The 23,330-nt window shown below is 37.2% G+C and overlaps 1 protein-coding gene across 2 annotated transcripts; it reads right to left on the bottom strand.

The window, feature by feature from the left end:
* Positions 1-30: 30 nt before the first annotated feature.
* LOC141906061 (uncharacterized) lies at positions 31-16,053 on the bottom strand. Of its 2 annotated transcripts, XM_074795222.1 has the most exons (13): positions 16,011-16,053; positions 15,697-15,816; positions 11,452-11,538; positions 9,599-9,693; positions 8,757-9,479; positions 6,575-6,683; positions 6,111-6,218; positions 5,743-5,910; positions 5,109-5,330; positions 4,225-4,359; positions 3,908-4,037; positions 3,419-3,499; positions 31-3,260 (listed from the first exon to the last, which is right to left on the bottom strand). In XM_074795222.1, exons 2-13 carry the CDS (start codon positions 15,738-15,740, stop codon positions 3,168-3,170), a joined length of 1,995 nt encoding a protein of 664 aa, XP_074651323.1. In that variant the 5' UTR covers positions 15,741-15,816; positions 16,011-16,053; the 3' UTR covers positions 31-3,167. The 2 variants fall into 2 exon arrangements, with proteins under 2 accessions (XP_074651323.1, XP_074651324.1); XM_074795223.1 differs by lacking the exons at positions 15,697-15,816; positions 16,011-16,053 and adding an exon at positions 14,141-14,213.
* Positions 16,054-23,330: the final 7,277 nt, after the last annotated feature.

The following is a 23,330-nucleotide window of genomic DNA, read 5'->3' on the forward strand; positions in this document are numbered from 1 at the left end:
TATTTTCATTATTCAAATATTTTACACCGGATCGCAGAAGAGATAACAAAGCTAGAAATATAAATCAAAAGGTTTTCTCGTATATTCTTTAAGAGAAACGACGGGACAAAAGTAAGGTGTTTTTGAGGATTTCGAAAAAAAATTCTCCAGAAAACGATGCAATCATTCGGTTTCAGTTCCGTGTTGGTTTGTGGGTTAGGTTAATACTAAAACAAAAATAAAATATTCCAATATCTAACCAAATAAAAAGCGTTAATCTATACGCAGAACTGACTAAAAGATTAATGGCCAACATAGGCAATTTTGCGTGTTTTGATGTTACCATGTGAAAACATAAAATCAAGTGGTTGTTTCGCAATTCTTAAATTGACCAATCCTCGAATATAATCTCGCAAGAAATTTTCTACAATAAACTGTCAACCTTGGCTGTCTACTTACACTCTTTGATACATAATGATATGTTTATCAAGGTTTTGGAATGTAGGAGCAGAGAAACACACACGTATATCATTACGATCACTAATTTTACACATAATTTTCAGGTCTTTTTCATATACGATGATGGTAAATATCTTACAGAACAATACTTTTTGGATCAACATCTAGTAATCTATGATACAAATGTTCCTAATCTACAAAGTCTTTTCAGATGCGTTTACGTAATTTTAGTACGAAAATAGTCCCTTCTTGTGTCGCATGCTGCAGATCTATACGACAATCAATGTACATATACAAACATTTTACAAAAGGTCGACACGGTTAGATAAATATAATCTTTTACCGAAAACGTATCGTGATTTTTCGTATAGTCAAAGTAGTTGCAAAAATTCGAGTCAACGGATAATTGATTCGCGTAGTGTAAAAACAGATAAACGATACGGAATGGGACTTAATTTCGCCGAAGTGAAAGTGACATCCGAATCTTTCGGTGAAAACATAATTTTGTATATCTGAATAGCTATCCGCCGTAGGCCCGCTACGGACGTCGGATCAAGAAAAACATTAATAGAATGGCTTTACTTTAACAACTTTACTTACGGAAATTGCTTTCTATTACTGAAAAAGTACGCTTTACCAGCATTGGGTGGACGAGGGCTTATCGCAGGTGCTGGACAGAGGATGTCCTTAAAGGAAAGCATTAGTCTAAGAGAAATAGAGTGTGGATATTACAATGAAACAACGCAGTTAAGCGTATCTAATATGCGGTTCTAGAGACTAAGATTTCCAACTACTCATGTATACTAAAAGCATTTCTTGATACGACTAAAGTGGTTGGATTCAGTTCTGCATAGGCCGTGGGGAAAACCAGGAACGAAAAGCCCACCGTAATCGCTATGCAGTATTTTTGCGAGTACGTAGGTCTTGGATGGGATTCTCTAAACTCAAATTCTAGCCTCTAAACCAAATCATCTATATATCCTTAGCATTAAACCAAAATGCAGCGAAATCTAAACATTTAACTATAAAATAGCACATCTACGTCTATATTGTAATTAACGTTTATATGGCAAGGATACTACAGAAGTTTTTTAGGCAGACGAAAATCCGAAAAACCCATCTAAACCTCTCTACATACCTCGAATATCAACAACACAAAATATCTATTACATCAAACATGTAACAGTAAGGTACCGTATCACGACTAATGTATGTACACATTCTTTTCTACGAAATAAATGAACTTGAACTTGACATCCCCACGGATATCTTCTTCCAGAAATGTGTTTATTTCTTCTATTGACACTATATCTTCGTACGTGGATTTTTCAGAGAATTCGAGATTTCTGCTCTTACGGGAGACGGTGGTGCTCAATAATGTATTCAAACACGTAATGATTTTCAGTTGTTATAAATTTTTTCAATCGTATTGATCCGATGTAAACTTTTTTTTCAGAAATGGCGGGACATCCCACGTAATATGCCGACATTACTGTTCCTATCTGATGCCGCGTAATACACGACGGGAACAAATATATTTCGGTAAAACCGATATTTTCAGATGCTGCGTAACGAGTGTTGTCGAAACAGAAAAACGATTAGACCTTCTCCGGAGGTTTCCGTTGATTTATCAAATATCAATATTTTCTCAGTTGTCCCTATGGGAATGAGCATTGAATATACGACACAATCAAACTAACTCCTCTGTTCTTCGACAAAAATAATCACCGTAATGATTATAATGATAGTACAGTATATAACAAATTAATAAACAGCTAACATACTTTATAAACTAAACTAGAAACTTAACAATGATATAAGCGCCCTCCATCTTTCTCTCCCTTAACGATAACGTTATCTATCACAAAATCATCCCGTAACGAGACGATCCAAACAGCACTAATAGTCAACATTTTCGAGGATAATATTTTGGCGAGTTATCTCTATTTTGTTGGTCAACGTAAGCATTCGATTTGTTTGGTTTCTGCCAGATTTTAGATCGACGAATTCTGAGATCAAAAATGACGGCCTCCGAGACCCTTGTGTCTTTGTAACCGAAAAAGAGGTACCAGATAACTGTGATTTTATCTATAACTCATAATCATATGATAAACTCTAAATTTATCCAACTGAAACTTTTCACTAATAGTGCACTTTCAACAATCATTGCTATATCACTATTGCTTTGACTTTTTAACAAGAAACATCATAAACGACAGTGAATAAATTACATATAATCATATACAATAGATTTTAGAATAATCTTCTGATAAAGCCATAAGTTCTACAATATAATATGTTAATTAATATGTTTATGTATATAATATAGTGTGTATGATATTGTTCTTTAAATAGGATTTTTACAGTTTTACTTATATCACATCCGGGTTAAATCCGGTTAATACTTTGACACAGTTATTTTTTCCTACACGCTCTTTCCGATCACAGATCAACACAGTTCAATCTGACATAACGAATACTCTGATCACGTTATGAATCACAGACGTTACAATACTTTCTTCCAACACGGTTCTTCTACAATTCAGTAACCGTCAAAATCTTAATACACTTGCGAATCCGCGTGTGAGTAAACTACAATCCGCGCTGATTGTCTGAATCAGGGGCCGGAAGTGCTTGTCTTTTGGCCGTGAGCGAGACTCAACGGCGCGGATGATTTTAACATTCGCCAGCACGCAACTTCATTCGGTCAACATCAACTTTCTAAATGTTCATCGGTACATGCTACTGTGGTTCGGTCTAACAAGCCCGATTCTGTGAAGTTTTTCCGGTTCTGATGAACTGTGGCGTTTATGGAGCGCACCCTTAAAAATGAAGTAATCGTTGTCAATTTATAACCGGCGACGCCTTTCAGGCTTTTTAATAATACTTCATGTGGATTTTTGACAGCATAAACTAGATTTGAATTAAAATGGCATGATCAAGGTGTCATATTTCATCCCCAAGGCTTTGATGTACATACGTTCATGTTCAAATCTCTGTTGATCGCAGTGAAATTAGGTCGATCTAACGGTTGAGGAGACCAACAATCACGGATGACATTCTGAAAAGAACAAAAGTGAAATATGAGTGGAATAGCCACACTCTGCGTGGAGAATAGATAATAAGTTTAAAACCCACTATATACAAAATTCAAAAGTTTAAAAGCGAATTCTATTTATCAAATATTGCGATCACAAGACACGACGATTCATCTCTAGCAAGAGTTCGAAACGTCATGTAATTTGATTTGAATTTTTGACGAATAAAATTCGCTTTTAAACATTGCGTATAGTGGGTTTTAAACTTGAAATAGAATATTTTTCAGCTTCACAGTGTATTCTGTTTTCTAAACGCGCTAGTGGTGCGAATGGGGTAAGATTGGACGCTATCATCCGAAAAAAACTTAAAGAGTGGTGGGTGGTACTCGATTACGTATCGATTATATTTGTGCTTGTTCAATTAAACTTACTCTTATTGTAGACGTGCATCGTACATGTTTCAGCGACTGGCGTTTTCCTTTGCAGATTTGCCAGATGATGCATTCAGGGTGCACTCCGTGAAAGGGATAATGCGCCGCCATCACTTCATAGAGTAGAGTCCTGAGGGTAATATACACAAGCAGAATGAAATCATCGGAACATCACTCGAAATATATATCTATCGTATATTTTCATTATACATATTTCAAAAATAGAAATGAATTCGTAAATATAATTCTGCGCGAAATATAATGGGCGGAGTGGAAATATTTTGAAAGGTAGAAAATGTAAAATTCTTTCTTTTTACCCAAAGGCGAATACGTCAGTGCTGGTTGTAAACATTTGTCTCGACATGAGCGTCTCGTGATCGACTGTCATCGTCGACAGGATTTCAGGAGCAATGTAGCAGAGCGAACCTCGCGGAACGCACGCGAATCCCGGCCTATTTTGGAGAGAAAATTTGAGACGAACAATTATATATATATATATATATATATATATATATATATATATATATATATATATATATATATATATATATATATATATATATATATATATATATATATATATATATATATATATATATATATATATATATATATATTCATATATATATATACATAATTCAGCTTGGCATGAAGTGTGGATAACCATACAAGAGTTTCTCGGTATTTAGGAGGATTCTGGATATTCATTTCACAAACCATTATTTTAATGATGTTCAATTTTTGCACAATCATTTCCCATTTTCCTCGAATTTGAACTGACATGAACCGAGAATTCAATTTTATTTCAGGAACTAATCTCTCTCGCATTCTAATGTGGAATATCATCAATAATTACATCCGGGTACGTCCCTGTACACAGACGGCGTACAGGTATCAATTTGCAAAACGTAGTAACCTAATATTTTAACGTTTGCCGCAAACAGCTGCCGTTCTTGGGGCCGTTGTGAAATCGCAAACCGCGTCTAAGGATCAATAAGAAATACGGTCAAAATAATTTGTTTGCTTGGTTGTGGTTGAAAATAGTTTCTGCGAAGCGTACGTTATTTGAATACATGAAAGTAAGACGATACATCATGCCTCACTAATCTATATTAACAAACTAAGACAGATTTTTGACATGGGTCAATTTTCTATGTGGCCAAATTCAATTTTTCCCCATTGTTTTGCTTCGTAAACCTACCGATCGTTTCGTTTCTCCGTCATTCCGTAGTCCATTAAACAGATCTTCACTTTCGACTCGAGGAAAATGTTTCGAGATTTCAACGTTCCCATGATGACGCCCTTGGCGTGCAGGTAACCGAGAGCTTGGGCCACTTGTCGAGCGATGTTTACTCGCGTGTGCTGTGACATTTTCTCGCGTTTCAAATGGAGCTGTTCGTGAAGCGACGAACCTCTGCGGCAACTGTTCCGACAATGAAATAAAAACGATCAAATAGATTATCTTCTTCCAGTTCATTGCCATCGAAATGCGTTCAAATCATTAATTCCACTTTCGACAAGTGGAAACATCGGTGATCAAAACAAATATGGGTCTAAATAGATTTTTTTTCACAGAGCACGTTTTTATGCCTGAATGCCGTATTTAGATATCTCAAGTTTTTCGATGGGCTTTTCTGCATTAGCTGTTACACACATAAATATAACACGGTGAAAATTGTGCAATCTATCATCATCATCATCATCATCATCATCATCCAGTAAAAATAATTCATTATATCAAATACGCTGAAGTTAAAATTGATATTTATCGTTACTTTCTCTTGTCGTACCGAATGTCGGTGTAATCGAAAAAAGTAAATAAAGAACGTAGATACCTAGTTACTACAGCTAGATGAGGAGGATCGATGCAAGCTCCCATAAACAGAGCGATATTCTCGTGTCGAATCATCGTCAATTTAGCCACTTCTTGCCAGAAACTGGTCGTCTCCGATTCGGTCAGATCGTCATACGTGTGAATCATGACTTCACCATGCCAATGTCCTCTGAAATAAAATATAATTGAACAATCCATATAGAAACGCTCATTCAAATGTATGTATTGAATTTTTCTAGCACTTGTCCATTTTTCGTTTCACTGTCACACATGGTGTCAGGTGGCAACGGTGGGGAGGGGGTCATCAAATCATATACTATATCCTTAACAGGTGCTTCTAGCGCCGTATCAGAGATGAAGCTAACTTACTTGTAAATCGCTCGCTTTCTTCCCACTCTGACGCAGTCACCAAATTTCAGATCTTGATACGGTATGCTACACTCACCAAGGCATTCCCTGAGCTCGGCTTTGTGATCTCTACGAGATAAAACGTCGTTATAACAGGACTTAATTAGCCATAAACAAGTATGGGTAAAATGAACTAATATTGTATATTGTTTAGGCTGCAAGAAAAATGAGAATTCACAATAACTTACAATAACGGCAAATTAACAATTGATTGTTCAATCGAATTTGATTGATACTTGCTTTCACTTACAGCTGTGAGCTCAATACCATGTACACGTATATGTAATTTTGGTAAGAAGTATCAGTTGCCTATTCAAGATTTGCTCATAGATATGAAATTAAGTAATTTTCGAATAGACTGATGTATATATACTGATATCCTTTTTCTTTTATACACAAAATGTAAAAATAGAAGGAATAATTACATTTCTTTTGGAGTATCGTTTTCAGCAGGAGTTTCAGCAAGGGTTGATTTCGGGGAGGACACCGGTGACGAAAGCTCGTCAAAAACAGGAACATCATACACGTCTTCGTCTGAAAATCATCGAACAACATTAAAATCGTGGATGATGGCCAGTTCAACGACTGACAGAATCAAATCCTATACAACTTCTGTAAAAGTTTCTAATTAACGAAAACGGTAGCGGGCTCGTGGTTTATTTCAATTTCGTCGACAGAAATCGTGCGTGGCGTGTTCTAGTTGTTATTCATAACAAGCAATTTAAAACAAAATTCAAACATCGTGTTGATGAATTCGTGAATATCATTATCAATGCGTCACAGATTTGGCCATTTTTTCATCTACTGTATTTAAGTAAATTTCGTTTGAATGCGTAGGTGGTATATTTTTGTTTAATTCATATGCGAACGAGTCCATCATAATAGCCATAAACATTAGAATAAATCAAATTTTGAGTCAGCATTAGTAAGACTGACGATAATGAATGCGAATAATGGAATTCTATTCCATTACTTATATCGAATTTTCTTTTATTTAATTTCTTGCCATATTAAATTATATTTCAAAAATATATCGATACAAGAATACTCTAGTCTATATACACTAGCAAAGCATCAAACTGGCATTTTATATCATGTTGAATATAAATAGTTTTACAAAATATTTTTGCGGGATACTTTGAAATATGAAAATACAACGGAGTGTTAGTTGTGTTAGTTACGGGGGTTGTTTTTTGTTCTCATGTTTCAAGGGACATGTATATTCATTACACATTATTCAAATTTTTACGAATGAAATTGACAGCATGTGGAGATGATTTCAAATTTTGTTCAAAGTTGAGATTTTTGTTGCCATGGAAAAGAAATACCCCTGGGCCCAGTTTCACAAAAAAGTTAACTCAAATTTTTGGTGTAATTGCTATTGGTTACTTCATGTTTTCAATGAAGACAACAATTCAAACTTAACCGTTTTAGGCTTAAACTTTTTCGTGAAACTGGGCCCAGTGAAGCTGGCTACTTATTCCTGGTCTTTCTATTTCAAAAGAATTGTACGCTTAACCGTTTTATTCAGCTGTATTCAGCTATAGTTTAAATATTTTAGTCTAATGTAAAGTGCAATGATTATAATGATTAAGTTTTCATAGAATTGCACTATATATAAGCAAATAAATTATTATCATTATCATGTTTAGGCATATGACAATTCTAAGATTTTTCACTCTATTGCTGGAAATAACTTAGATGATAGAATTACTTATGAATTTCGCTGTATGAAGTAAACCGAAATTAGATTATATTCTATGAATCCAGTTTCATCTAATCCGTGGATTAGGTCGCTGGACAAGAGAATTTGTTATTCGCAACTAAACTGATTCCTGAGCCCTATTGACGGTCGAAATAGTTGTATGAATCAGGACATAATCTCGTTAGATTAAAGAAATTAAAGAAAAATCTTCAAGAAAGTCCGTGTATCACATTTCACACGAAGTCATCTCTGTCGTGATGAAACCGAGAACGCACATTTAATGCACCGGTGGCAATAAAAAATCAGATCTCGACATGTCGCGCACATGTTTGGCAAATGGTTGCTACATTAAAATTTATTGCCACAAAAATGACCGGGATTATTATCGGTTGTGTTTTAGCCCGGTAAAATGTCAGCGTTGCGGCAACCCTGGATGGTATGTATTCATATGGTAATAGGTTTAGCGACAGATGTTCAAATCATGAGTATCCAGTTTATATAAGTGATAGCTGGTGGTACAGATATCGATTCGAAAATCATTTTATACAAATTAATACATATATACAGATTTTATCGTTAATTATTCTCGGTATTTCTTTCGTACTAAAAGTCAAACCCTCGCCCCAGTTCGAAAGGGTCTCTCAGGTGTACACATATACTAGAACGCTGTATAATTAATAACATATATAGCCAAAAGAAACGAAAACAACAAAAATATTTTAAAATTTTTTCACTTTCCAAGAAATTTGAGATTTTTACATGTCACCACATCAACAACTTGTAGTATGGTGAGCTGTACGTATATCATACATTCAATTCCTCCGATCAAAAGGTTTATTAGTTCTTATTGTCGTCGTTGAGACGTTCCTATTCGTTTGAATTATTATCTATATATAACTCACCAGGAGGATTCCGATGGCATTCGCGGTGATACCCTGGCGGTGGCCACGTTGAACACAATGATTCTTCTTGAGTTTGACGTTTATGGCGAGGGATCGGTAGCGTTTTTGTTTTTGGCGGCACACTCCAAGTGTTCGTGAGCGAATGGTGGCCATTATGATAAACGGAGTTGATCCGCAAATACTTTTCGTTCGATTTTTGCCAGGTAAACACATAGTCCGGTACCTGTTTCGTTTCGGTAAGACTATTAACAAAGTCAGCTCTATCACAGTCGCTGTAAGAGGTCGAAGTACTAGCCACGCTGGCTGTGTACACCGAACTACCCGACGATGGGCCCATGTGTAAACAGTACACATATTCGCTATCTGTTGGAGATAAAGCGCGGTCGTGATCGTCAAATTCGGCAAAATGTCGGCTATACACGTGGTTGCAATGTTCGCCAATATCTTCGTAAGAAATCTCAAAACGCGAACTAGCCTCACTACTCGAACACATTGACACATTGTCGGCATCCTTTCGCCTCGAGGCGATCCACTGTAGAAATTTGGCGTACAGACTAGAAAATATGTTGCTGTCGCTTCCCTTGAGCGAATCTCGGGAGCTACTAGTAGTAGTTCGTCTACGCCTGCCACCATGGTGACAGTAGTGTCTGTGATCATGGGGCGCAACGATGACATTTGAATTGACTTCATTCGCTTGGAGAAGTTTGGACCAGTGCTCTTCACCTGAGGGGAAAGACATTGCAGTTAGAAAAAACATTACGAAGATACAAAACGATCTGTTTGGTGTTTCGGTTCAGATTTTTTTGAAGATTATGAAGAATTCATCTATAGTTATGATTTACCAGCGGTGAGAACTTTAGAGCATTGCGAATGACTCGACGTTTTTCGACACCTCTGTGACGCTATTCCGTTGGCGCACTTTCTGTGACATTTGTATCTGAAAATAAAAGCGTATATTCAACATTCAATGCGCCGCGAATTACGCAGTTTGCGAACGCGAGCCGCACGCATAACCGATCCAATAACATTCAAGCTTAAGAATGACGTCTTTGTAGCTTCTTTCGTACATCGTCGTCATAGATGACGGGTATCAACTTCTGCTTGCCGAGTCTCTCAAAGTAACTCAAATTTACGAATAAAAGGGCATTATATTTCCTTTAATCATCTTTCATGTTATTCAGTGAACAACGAGTACACATATTGCACTTTCAATCAGCAAAGGTGCGTAAAATGTTCAATTTCAAGAATAGCTCGTCCGCCTACAACATTTTCCAAATATTCATTTCCCGTGGCGCTTATATCGAAGACTAGAAAAGTTTTTTCGTTTGATCGATACATTTTCATATAAAGAAAACGTAATGGATTTTTTTGTGGTCGGATATGAGGGCGCGTATGACCTTGGTATAATACAACGCGGCAAATAGCGACAATGCAAAAAATCGATACAAATAATTATTCATAATGCAAATATTTGAAAACTACCCAATTACCACCACCCTGTATCAATGAAAGGCAGTGGAATACCAGGGTAGGGTTATACGCACTTTACTGTATGAATAAAACGAATAATAAATCAATTTCGATGTCGCATCTTTATATTTACCAATCTTCCCCATTTTTCTGTACGAATTAAAATGAAAATTCATGAAGGAATTGTGTAAAAAAACAATAACCTGAAGAGCAAGGAAATTGAGCTATGGTCAAAGTCAGCGAGACATATTGGAGAAAACTGATTTATTCATGGGCAACAAACGCAACACCGCACGTAGCGCTGACGAAGAAGGACGTACCAATGGCCTCGTCATCATCTCAAATGACGTAAATATAGAATCATTGCTCGTTCAAGCAACAGTTCAATACGCTAAATATAGAACTCGACGTACACGCGATGGTGATATTCTTTTGATTAGAGTGACAGCTGTCTTAACGGAATAAACCATCGATAAAATAATGCACGACACGATTCTATCATTCGTAGGGAAACTTTTGATGAAGTCGAATACACACTATATTTCGATAGATGTATTACAATAAAACGAACGAGTTATTACTTCATGGTTTTCTCAGAATTTGTGAAATAGCCCATATCGACGACGCCGAATTGGTCTTTTTCTTTTGCTTCATAACTTCTTCCGGAAATTCAATGGCAATCACGAAACACCTTTTTCCCTAGACACAATATTCTCCTTTTTGACTCAATTATTTTCCATTGTTTCATCTCCACAAAATCAGAAGTCGTTGCCATCATTCCACGGTTGAAGTGGGTTCAAACTCGAGAGTATACGATGTGCGACAATCCCCGTATGGATTTGTATCAAGGCACGGTAAGAAACCTAATCGATCCCTCTCGTCTACGTCGCCGAATGATGTCAACGTCTGTTGGCCACCACTGGTTATTTATACGATTGTTCAAACTATGGATTTTATAACGATTAGGAGCCAGTTGCTCGAAAGTTAAGCAACTTATCGTCTTGATTGTTTCAGGGTCCATATTCAAAGTGAATAAGAAGAAAATGATTTTGAATCTTCAGATTCCAAAATGATAGGAAATTGAATGAGAAATTGAACTTTTGAGTGGATGAATGTATTCCCTCGTTTGGGATTTTCTCTTCGCGTCGTTGCTTATTTGTCGAGGAAAAGGCAGCCACACAAAACACAAAAAGTTACAAATTTGTTAATAAAAACGGCTACTTACCTGCAATGACGACATCGGTAATATTTGAAGAACATAACCTTTTGACAGTAACTGCATCTTCGGGGCGGGGAAAGACTTTTTGATAGACTGAAAGAAGAAAACAACAGACACGTGAAGAAAAATTATCAACTTTAATAAACCTTGGCGGAAATTATATAACTTCCGTATTCACGTAGTTGAATTATTTGGTAGATTAGCCACGGAATGTTTTTCTAAAGATATTTGAAAAATTGAAAATCATAACAAATCTCTCGTCTCCAGTCAAAAAATCTAACTGAGAAGTATTCGTTTCATGCAGTGTTCATAGAATTTCATCTTTAATAATATGCAATCTACTTCCATCTATGTTGAAGACTTATAAGACAAATAATCTTTTGTATTGTCTCATTAATTTACACCCGGTTATAATGGCGTCGATGACCGACGAGTCATGTAGCGCGAGTAAGACCTTATTGATTCAAAACCGCAACCCGCAAAGTTCATCTCATGTCAATAGCCTTAACAAAGTGTTTGTGACTAAAAATCAATGGCTTCATACGAGATTTTGTGTTGGAAATCTCGCATTGTTCACATGTTTATAATGTACGCATCCAAATATTTGGCCAACCCACGTAGACAAAACTGAGACACAATAAGATAGATACAAGGCCATCAGTGGATAAAATCTACATTCTCCGTTAGAATATTTTCTCAAGTTGTGGATTTTGTGGTTACGTTTAACACTAGCTATCATTTACCATTATCTTATATATATATGAATTTGAATTGGAACCTTTGATCCTCGTGTTGATGCATCTCTATTTGAAAACTTTTAGACGTAAACAGAACTGATGATTTGAAATATTCGAAAAAGGTGGCAGAGAATGAATGTTTGACGTCATCGCATTATCTTCGCTGTATGACGTAGCGCATTAATATTCCGAATTCAGGCTCGACAGCATATGCAAAATACTATTCAATATTAATCTATTATGAACCATAGACTGTAAAATTTGAATATAATTCGCCAAACCGGCTGTTTCCGTAAAGTGTGCTAAAATTTACCTGATCACTTCGTCTAATCGATAGTATATTGTTCAAAATGGCTTCTATACGTTGTCAAAATAGAGGCGTTAAAGCAGATATAATGAGGACTTATTTGACGTGCCTTTTATTCATTTATGCGGTGATTATCTAAACAATTTTCCATTCTTCATAATCCCCTTTTAATACATTATCGTCGAATTCAATTTGAAAACTTTTTTGTAACAATAATCGATATTCAAAATTTTTTTGGATAAATATCGAATCGGGAAATCATAGCATAAAGAAACAAATAGGACGAGCAAATTTGATCCATAAAGTTAAGTTGAGTTGTGATTATCCCCTGGGGTAATTAATTGCGTTACTGCGTATTAATTAAGCGGTTAAATTTTCAATATATACATTTGTAAAATTGTGAAACCGTATCATGAAAATAATATATATGTGTGTCACTCAATTCATTCCAGTAAAAACCGAAAAATTGATATGCATCCTTCAGTTGATATGAACAAGGCAGTTTTGTATTAATTAACTAATCGATCGAATGATTGCCTTCATCATGTATTTGGGCCATTGGACGGCGACGCGAATATTCAGCCGTACTATGCATAGTGTGACAACAGATTAAAATCGACCAAAGAACGACAGCTGTTTCCATCGCTCGCTTCCATGACGTCATACCATCGTCAAAATCCCGATACCAATACGTCAGTAGTATATAGGCCTACATTTGTTTTCAAACATACCTCCTTAATTTCATAACGACGATGATGGTGACCCCAGTGAATACAAATAAGCCGAACGAAAACACAATAATAACGAAACTCTATCATCATAATTAGGAAATCGTTTTGGAAAAATTTATTAGACAAACATATTTTCCACCGCCTACAAATGCGTATAAATTGATGCCATTTTGGTAGATTACATTCGTATTATGATAAATACAACACAACAAAATCGTTAAATAGAGAATTAATCATTAAAAAAAACCTTTGACATTTCTGGGAATTGGAAAGGAGATTTTAGGAGCATTTTTATAAATATATATACACCTTCCATATTCAAATAGATAGATATGAAATGATTTGTACATTTGGTAAGTTACATGTACTAGTGTTTCTACGTATTTGTTTATTCTTATCTTTCAACAAACGCTTTCAAAATACGATTCACAATAAACAACTGGAGGCGACAGTTACGTACAAATCGTATTATCGATTGTACGAAAAAAAAAAACGTATTTGTTATCGAGCTCTATCTCTACTACACTGACTTTTATGGGATTGAAATAAGCGTTTCATGTACGTACACGCGTGGCCTTGACTTTCAAAAACTAAGAAAGATGTGACTAAACTGTGTGGTAACATAATTTCCAACGTGAGAATACTGAGTCATTTTGTGTATAGAGAAACTCTACTTGCTGGTGTTATTTAAACAAAGTTGGATCGGCAATTGCATAGTACGCCCACTCTTAGATATTTGTGTATTTGACATAACTTTTTTATCCTTTATCGTAAATAAGATTTTTATGGTAAATATGGGGAAAATCCCAAACTGAAGATTATAGAACGAATCAGTTGAAACTATGAAACTCATACGTGGTCGAAAATGTGCCAGTCTATGTTAATTATTTCATCCAATTAATTATCGTGGGTCAACTTACCAACTTTCTCTAGGATTTATTCATCATAGGACAACAAAAAGGTTAAAGCTTCGTCGATTGTGCTGTTACAAGTTGAAGTCGGCCGTGAAACTGGTTTTGTTATGCGCAATAAAATGACATGTTTATCACATGACGGTGCGTCAACTTTTTCAAAAATATTACTCAATTCAGTTCCCGTCTGAATTCAATCTTATAACAATACTATCTGGTATATATTGACATTAATCACGTAATAAACGAGAGAAATCCCACAATAATTCAGCCAAGTTCTCGAATAGAAGTGTAGCCGAAACGTTGCCCAAAGATACACTTCCCTTCAAGAACTTTACATCTTCGGTTGGATTATTGTGGGATTTCTCTGCCTTACTTGGATATTGTTTATCTTCTCGACGCACTAGTACAAAACGTACTTTACGTCATTGGTTAGTCGGGTATTTTTTCAAAAATAGATTCTATATAATCTATCAGTGTGTGATATCTTATCGATGTTTATGCTTTTATCCAATACACTGATAGATTTCAACGTACTTATAATATTATCATCACGAGCTCCTTGGTTTACACCTCTAAAGAGATCAGTATCAATAGTCGCTACATAATGGAAGACGATCAACACATGACCGACATGTATTAGACACTTGCAAACCGTAACGACGCTTCAACATTTGTTTGCGAATGAATTTCCGTCGAAATGAAATTTAAACGAAACAAGATTTAATAGCCGCGAAGACAAGTCGACTATTGGTGATCGTTTCTCCGTACAATAGCCGATGTTATCAAATTAAGACTGATCACCTAAGCGTGGTTAATGAATCGTGAACCCATCGAGCATGAAGCTACGTACTCGAGCGCGAAATATTGCTTTAAATACGAATCCGGTATTTCTTATCGAGCTCAGCGGCGAAACAGTGTCTCATCAACCGATCAAATTTAAGATTTCAAGCCCATCCGAAGGACTAAACATAGTTGATTAATTTTTTTTACCTTAACGTAAATCTTCTTGTTTCATTTTCATACGATCTAATTGATTGTTGGCTAAAACGTATTAAATGAAACTAATCCACAAAATTTGCCATATTTCATTAGTCGAAGGGATACCTTGATTGCATTGATTGAAATGAAAAAGGAGCTTTAGTGGTCATCAAATAGTTACCACGGCTAGAAAAACAGATGATTTCAGAAATATTTCGACCTTTGTCTTTACCAAAACAGTAAGTGGTTAATCGAAAAGTAGCCACTTATGTTATATATATTAGTAAACAGTTAAAGAGATATCAGTATAAGATATATTGTAAAGACAATGGACTTCGACTTAACAACCATGAACACAATTGATCTAAATCGTAATCATCTTAGATAGAAATATACTTATATCCCTGGGAATACTTCACGAGTATAGAATCTAAAACGATGCCTAGAAAAATATTGTGATCTTTTGACGAGGGAGAAAAAGTTTAAAATCTCGCTCGCATGTACATATACATTATTCGACATACCACGTGATCTCATCGTGAAGAAAATGGCGATTTGATGATAACAATTAAAGAGAGACAAACCTGTCTTCGAAACTCGAATATAACTCCTCGAGGGTTGTCGACATAGTTCCATCCGTAAAACGGGAATAATCCCGGAAATAAATAGAATAAAATCCAGTTTTGTTTGATACGGTGTCCGTCCTAATGGAAGAAAACCACCATATTTGATTTGAACACTGAGTGCACGGAACGGCAACAGCTGACAACCTGAACGCTACAGTACAGGCCTATGGAAATGAAAAACTAGATAACTGTTCCGGGGTGTGAAGCAGTTGCAAATATCTCGCAAAAGCGAAAGATTCCTGTCAAATGAATTCGCATCGATACGAGACTACCTTGAAAATATACTTAATCTAAGATTTCCTTGAATTTCACGGTTTAAATCATGAGATTTCGGATGGTTGAATAACGCCGACCTGATCTGCCATCCCTCCGATGACAATTATGCGTTTTCCAGCTCTGTGCAGGGTTTACGATGTATAGACACAGGGACAGCTGTTTCGTTCCGATATAGCTTGCCTGGTTAATATTGAATTATTTGAAATCATATATCTATAGACGGGGACAGCAGCAATTTTGTTTTAAAAGTCAAAGAAAAAAAAATGAAAATGTTCTGTTAGCCACATCCTTTCCGTTGCATGTACTAGGATGAGCATTATTTTTACCAGGATGCTTGGGTCGCCCAGATGTGGGTGCAGTTGTTATAAGTATATATTTCTCATTGAGATAGTATTTGCATAGTCTTTTTCGGAAATCAGAAAAAAATAATAGAATACTCTAGGAATCGCCCGGGAGGTCGGTTTAAATATTGTGGGCGAGTGTTCGCGTACATGCATGCGGGATGCAAACCTTTCGGCAGATGTACTAAGGTACATACAAGTTCAAGCTCATATGAATAATTCCTGTCCATCGATATCAGGAAGGTTGATTCGATTAATACTGAAATTACGTCTGAAATGGAAGACGGGCGCCCATAGATTTCGGATACAGTTACATAGAAACTGAATCCGGCAGGAATCAGTTGCCCACCAGAGTTACAGGTCGTCGCTGCAGCTGGTGACAGTTGCAAAAGATCTACTCGATATAAAGATGATTGAGGAGTCGCGGTGCCCCGGTCAACGCGACACATTTACTCTGTAAACTAATGTCACCCGACACAAAACGATCGTCAACTCTCGGTGAACCTCGGTACTGTCGAAGATGTGTGCGTAGATTCGTGCGCCGACGTCTTCGCGGCAAACGACCTTGACATTGTATTTTTTAGCACCAAAAAAAGATACGCGCACTTGCGTCCTTGTTAGATTCACTAAACACACATACATATTCCTTGACATTAAACACGGAAATTGTTGGTTGGTATTTGAACTTGAATTGTCTGAACGATTGAACAGGTGATTAGAAAAAAATGTTAAAAAAATTATCGCATACATATAGACACTTTTTGCATGAAGCTCGTAGCAAACAATAATTCAGCCTTGCATGTATTTTACAGTTGGAAAAATAAGAACATGTCACCCTTTTTTCAAATTTGACCGTGGTATTGATAGAGAAATGAAATTCAAAAATAAAAAACAATCAATTAATCACCATGAGTTTGATGTTTTCGTAAGGATCTATGATTCATGACAATCATTTATTATCACCATAATATTTAATTCGATGAAATATAATGAAGCAATTGAAGTCGTATAAAAAACCGTACGAGCAAATGCTGCACATTCGTCGGCAAAAGTAAATCGACAGTTTCGCAAACAATTCTTAGGGGTATAATTATTGTTCCGTCATTTGATTTTAATTGCAATTTAGGTTGTCATGACGACAGCTAGGTTTATCGAGGTGCTAAGAACTGCCGAAAATTATCGAATCATAATTAGTTTTGCCGGTGATAATAACCAATTTGTAGAACGTATACTAAGGACGAGGGGCGTTGAGTTTCAAGATACGTCATTTTGAAATCTACGAAATTCCAATCCTCTAAATTCTAAGAGAATACGAGAGGACCGTTTTGCGCTGTTATATGAATAGAATCTGACCGGGGTGTAATGGATCAGCTTTTCCTGGCCAGGGGTGGATCAAGCAGGAGGTCTGAATAGGAGGACCTCGAAAAATCCAAGGCCTAACACGTCTTGGCAAAAGAACGCGAGCCAAAGACAATTTCGAAAAATGGATCATTTTCAGAGCATCTAAGTGTAGAGTGATTCTAGAACAAAATCACTGGCAATGATTTGCCACTCTAAGCGTAACTTTCTTAAGCCAGGTTGTAAACATGTTATTATCGGAAATTGGGGGGGGGGGCTGCTTAGGCCCCCTTGGATCCGTGCTGACCACCTCGCTCCAGAGACATTTCAAATTTTCCAATATATTTGTAAATTGGCCGACGATACGTACACCAAGTCAGTTCATATAATGAATGCTAAAATAAATTCAAACTGTCGTATTTACGACGGCTACTTCCAATTTCGTGTTTCATTTTTTATGAGCCCGATGAACTTTCCCGATCCGTTGCGGCGTGCGTGAGTGTGAGTGCTTCGTGTGTCGATGGATGGATTAATGTTGTGAGTTCAGATCGATCGGATCCAGGGCAGGTAATAACTATCCGCACATGTACGACAGTAATACTCTGTACTATAACACACGTAAATTGCAATATCCTCCTCCCAGTACCGAACAGAAAGCCCAACTCCGTGCATTGGGCTCGAAAATCTCAGAAAGCTGTTCCCTCGATCACGCACAAGTCACGGGAGTACAAATTGTCCATAAACGTGCGACATGACATCTGCTTTTTGAAATCAGATGATTATAGCTGTAGATGTATATATATACATATAAGTCTATGAAATAAATTTGATGTACGCTTTCGTGTCAGAAGTCGTTCGTTATTCAGGCATCGTACCACCGACAGAAATGTCAACGAATTCATTTCATCTAGAAACAATATAGGCCTAACAATTTCCATTCCTAATGCAATATATATATATATATATATATATATATATATATATATATATATATACGTCGTTTTACTTCACATATTGTGCATAGTACTTTGTTATTTCATAAATGTTCGTATGTGACTCTTCGTTATATGTATATGATTTGATAATTTTCTAATCAACGAAATTGATTATGTGCTTGTGCGCGCATTTTGTTATTTTCATACCGATTAAGGGGCCACCTACGCTCCAGAGAGGCAATTCAACGAAACATTTGACATCACCAGTTGCAACGTTCTTCAGAATGGCCGTTATATATTGGTAATTAGTGTATTCTAGGGATAATGTGTAGGAGGAGCAAGAGCCCAATTTCGTCAGATTTAGTTTTCGTGAATTACGGCCTCGATCCGTAATTACTGGTCCGACAGACGACTATGATAACAGGCAGATGACGCACTTCGAAATCCAACATTTCGATCCGCCTCCCGTATTTGTAGCTGTGGCAATCGGGGATTCATCTTATGGCAAGTGAAGATCCACCAGGTTCGCTAGTAGTTAGATCGGTAATTATCCCACCATTGAAAATCGAATATCAACGAAAATTATACCAAACACGGAATGAATAACGAAATCTTATATCATTTTGGTGGCTCGTATGTATATGAAATCTTAACTTTGTTACTATCTGGTCGTCCTTGATCGTAGCAAAATATAAGTTTTATGAGCAAACCTATTCGTCGTCAAATCATACCAAATCATACATCAAATCATGTTGATGGGAAAATGAGTTTCTCTCCCACGGTATTGGATCGATACATGCTAAAAGTGAAATCACAATAAATACATCGATGAGTGTGCACTTGATTCACGAACATCATTTCAATAAACAAAGGCCGTGCGTGGCGCACTGCAAGCATCATTATAGTGTAATAGATTTCGTGAGTTCCTTTAAAAAGAAAATATCCTCTCGCAGTACTTTTTCTGTTGGATATAAAATACACGACAATAATAGGGATCAGGTGGTATGTGTATTGGAAGTGCGACCATGTCTGTCACGAACGACTTCCATGCTAAGTGATGCCGGCTTCATATTCGTACTCCGTCAACATGACTAATTAAACCAACTGCACCACGGCAGCGACAGCCTCGGGAAAAATTACGCAAAATTGCAATCTTCATCTTTCATGCGCGGGACTGTCTTATTTTTACCTTAATGGTTGATTTTATGTACTTATAATAGAAATTCTCCATCATGCAATGAAACAAAAGACTCTGGATTATTTCGTGAATTTCTTTGACTTTCATGAATTTTCGGGAATATACGAATCAGGGTTTGATTATACAAGGCCTTGAATAACTAAACAAGCTGACGGCATTTCAAATACGAATTACCGAGAGCAACCTTCCCTTCTTCGCCGTCATATTCATATTCACTGCTCTACTTTAATAAGTCTCTTCTTTTGTGAAAAGATTTAATCGTAAAATTGATGCGTATAGTCCCCGAGCTGCGCTCTAGACGTTTTTGTAAATTGAAAAAAAGCCTAAATCATAAGTTTCGTCGGCGGCGTCTTATGATGCGTCGTCTGTTGACTTATAATCCGTTTCACCTGGACAATGTCAACATCAGTCGCTAGTCATAAAATGGAATTTTCCTCGCAAGAATCTTTATTGCAGTGTCTCGCACAGGACGCGGGCGAATATCATCTCAGCGGAAGATTTTCCGACAACAAAAAACCGACGCTGTTGAACATTTCTCGACCAGCCCGGCGAAGAAATCGCAATCTCTGCAACCAGTCATATAGCGAATCGCATTTAACGCACATGATATAGAAAAAAAGTAAAACATAGCGCTGCAATTTGAAATTTTAATGCATCCACCACAAAAATAGTCGACATTTCAATAAATTTGCTTTATTACAACGTAATTGTCTCAAATTGAACCGGACCCATTGAACTCGAGTACTGTGTGCAACTAGGTACGTACGTGAACCTATTAACTCGTCCCAAGCGAACGTATGCATGTCGTCCCTTTTCTTGGGGGTTGTAAACTTCTGCTATGGATTACGATTAGTTTGACGTCCCGGGAAAAATGCAAAATTAGATGAAATCATTTTTATCGCGTTATCGTGCGGTGAAATACGGCTATCCTTAATTGGGATTTTTAAGTTGAGATTTCGCACGGTTTCTTAAGGAGATAAGCCTATTGCGGGTAATTCGAATGAAAAATCAAACGATTTTCCGAAGATGAACGACAGTAATAAAAAAATAACGGTCGTTATGATAACACATGTATTAACGACAAAAAGCTCTTACCATCTGGATAAAGCATGCACAATGCGCCTCCATATATGCGCACAAGAGGTCGGCCTATTCATGGCACGAAAAAGCATCCATGTTGCATAACATACGTCCACATTATCGACGAGACGGATTCAGTGGGCAAGTGAGTTCTGGTCATCGGTAGCCATTATTCGAAGAAAACGTGTATAAAACGTATCCGGTCTTTCTCTCAGAAGTCCGCGGTTGATTGGTGTAAGGTTAATTGAAAGTCGTAAATTACGATGCCGGATCTTCACAATGTATAGTTCCTTAGTCTGTGGAACGTGTTTGGCACAAATGCAACTTCGCTTTTCGTAGTATCCATGATGTTTTTCTTATGCAGACAATGCCGACAAAGAATCCGTTATATTTGAATTTTTATGCACGAATGATAAGAACTGCCCATTGACCAAGGACAATGTTCGCCGAGACTGCCTTTTGGATGAAGATGTGGGAGGTTTTTTCGTAATTAGCCGTTCCTTCCTGGCGTCTTGCAGCTTCTTTAGCGTGGTACTGATAATGCAATCTGACGTTTCTATACGCACCATACCACGCCATACGTCACTACTAGTGAAATGTCGATTATTGCTAGCTTACGAACGCCGTATAGTAAAGCGAATTCTTCATCGATCTATTGTACCCAACCAGTAGGCCTACTCTTGGTATATGACAAAACTGTTGCAGCAACATCACTGATAAGCTACGAGACACGCCGCCCGATTCTGCTGCAAAACACTTTGTAGAAAGAACATCCCACTCGTTGTTGCAACGCCGGGCGTACCGCTATACACGTGGTGGTCTCTTGGCTTACAGACGTGCAATTTTAGTTTCAGTTTGAAAGTCTAAGGCGATGCACTTTTAAGCCAACTCTCGTCTCGGGGTTGAAAAACACCACGCAGATATTTTCAGACGCTAGAATATGACTTCGAGACGTTGGTTGACTTTTACGGCGTTGACACCCACGACAGAGAGGGAGAGAGAGATTACGTCTCCCGCAAGAACAGCGCACGTTATTTCAGTGGAACTGAGTAGTGTGTCTGATGTACGACGACGGCCGCGATGCAATTTCTTTTTCATCAACAACTAACATCTTTACACTCGACGGAAGAGCTTGGCTCGAGTTATTACTCACACTATGCCAAGAAACTGCACCGGTTACTCACGGATACCGGCATAAAATCAGCTGCATTTTGGCTTCGAGCCAGTATCACGCAAAACTCACGGTCAAATATATATACTATGGTGATATTGCGCGCCATGGATCAAAAGGCTTTTTTATAGAATAATCACATCAGGTTATTGGGCCGAACGTTTTGATCATTCGCAAGTTCCCGATCGTTAAAAACCTTTTCATAATTCTCACCCGAGGATTAGCGAAATCCAAATCCGGCCTCAGACTGTCAGAATCGTCTGTCGTTTGCTCTCTTCGACGACAGCCGGCAGCAATTTCCTCCTTGATTTAAAAAGAACTACGAGACAAAAAGGCACACTCCGGCGAAAAGACTTATCCATGTGTGGAGGTCATTCGAGTCAACCTACATTATATTGGGTATAGTTTATTTCGAACTGGGAGATGGGAGAGAATTAAGCGTTATTCTTAAACTACCAATATTTTTGTCAGTTTTATATAACTTTTCTTTTCCGTAAGTAAATAAGTAAAAGCATTTGGTAACGTAAGCCCCTTTCTGTCCGACGACCAAAGGTTTTGACGTACGGTACACATGAAGTCTTTGCTATCTGTAAAAGTGTCACTTGACTAAATGAAAATAAAGATTTGTAAATCTCAGAGATGCGTTATGGCTGACGCAGTGATGTCTCCCTCAAAATGAGAATTACTCTCGCAATGACGTAGCAAAATGATGTAGCATCTACGCTGACCGTATCGCAATCTCTTCACTTCCTTCGGTCTACCGGCAGTGAGTCCAGTTCCGGGGTACTCGTATATACAATTTCTGATTATTTTGGTTTGAAGGCCAGGGGCTCCTGTTCAGTTGCATATTTTCGTTTTCATAAACGTTTATAAGAGTGAAGAAAACTGGCCTTTCGGAATGTTCTGGTGTTTGCAAATATTACGAATGCATAAGTTTATCCTTCTTTCAATTTATAAATCCAAATATGTTGGGGCTGTCGGTTTTACACCTAGCTGTTTTGATTTCAATTTGTTGCCAAAAGACCAACCTAACTATACCACTGCCTACGTACGTACGTACGCTCTCTTCTCGCAAATTCTAAGAAACAAATACATGTGCCACGAGAGTTTTGTTGTTTTTTAGGTTGGCAAATTGCGGCCACAACCAACCGCAGACATGAATAATCTATTTATCTCGCCTAGAGGCCAGACGATCGATACGCGTCCCTGGGGAGGTGGCGAACCCCTATGAAGATCATTGCACAAGCTCGTTA

Source organism: Tubulanus polymorphus, chromosome 5 (genome assembly GCF_964204645.1).
Source record: "Tubulanus polymorphus chromosome 5, tnTubPoly1.2, whole genome shotgun sequence".
Classification (NCBI taxonomy): Eukaryota; Metazoa; Nemertea; class Palaeonemertea; order Tubulaniformes; family Tubulanidae; genus Tubulanus; species Tubulanus polymorphus.

Coding starts and splice junctions, on each gene's coding strand:
- LOC141906061 (XM_074795222.1), bottom strand. CDS start 15,740: ATGTCGACAACCCTCGAGGAGTTATATTCGAGTTTCGAAGACAG. Junction 5,911..6,110: donor AGAAAGCGAGCGATTTACAA/GTAAGTTAGCTT, acceptor ATTTTATTTCAG/AGGACATTGGCATGGTGAAG. Junction 4,038..4,224: donor ACTGACGTATTCGCCTTTGG/GTAAAAAGAAAG, acceptor TATTACCCTCAG/GACTCTACTCTATGAAGTGA.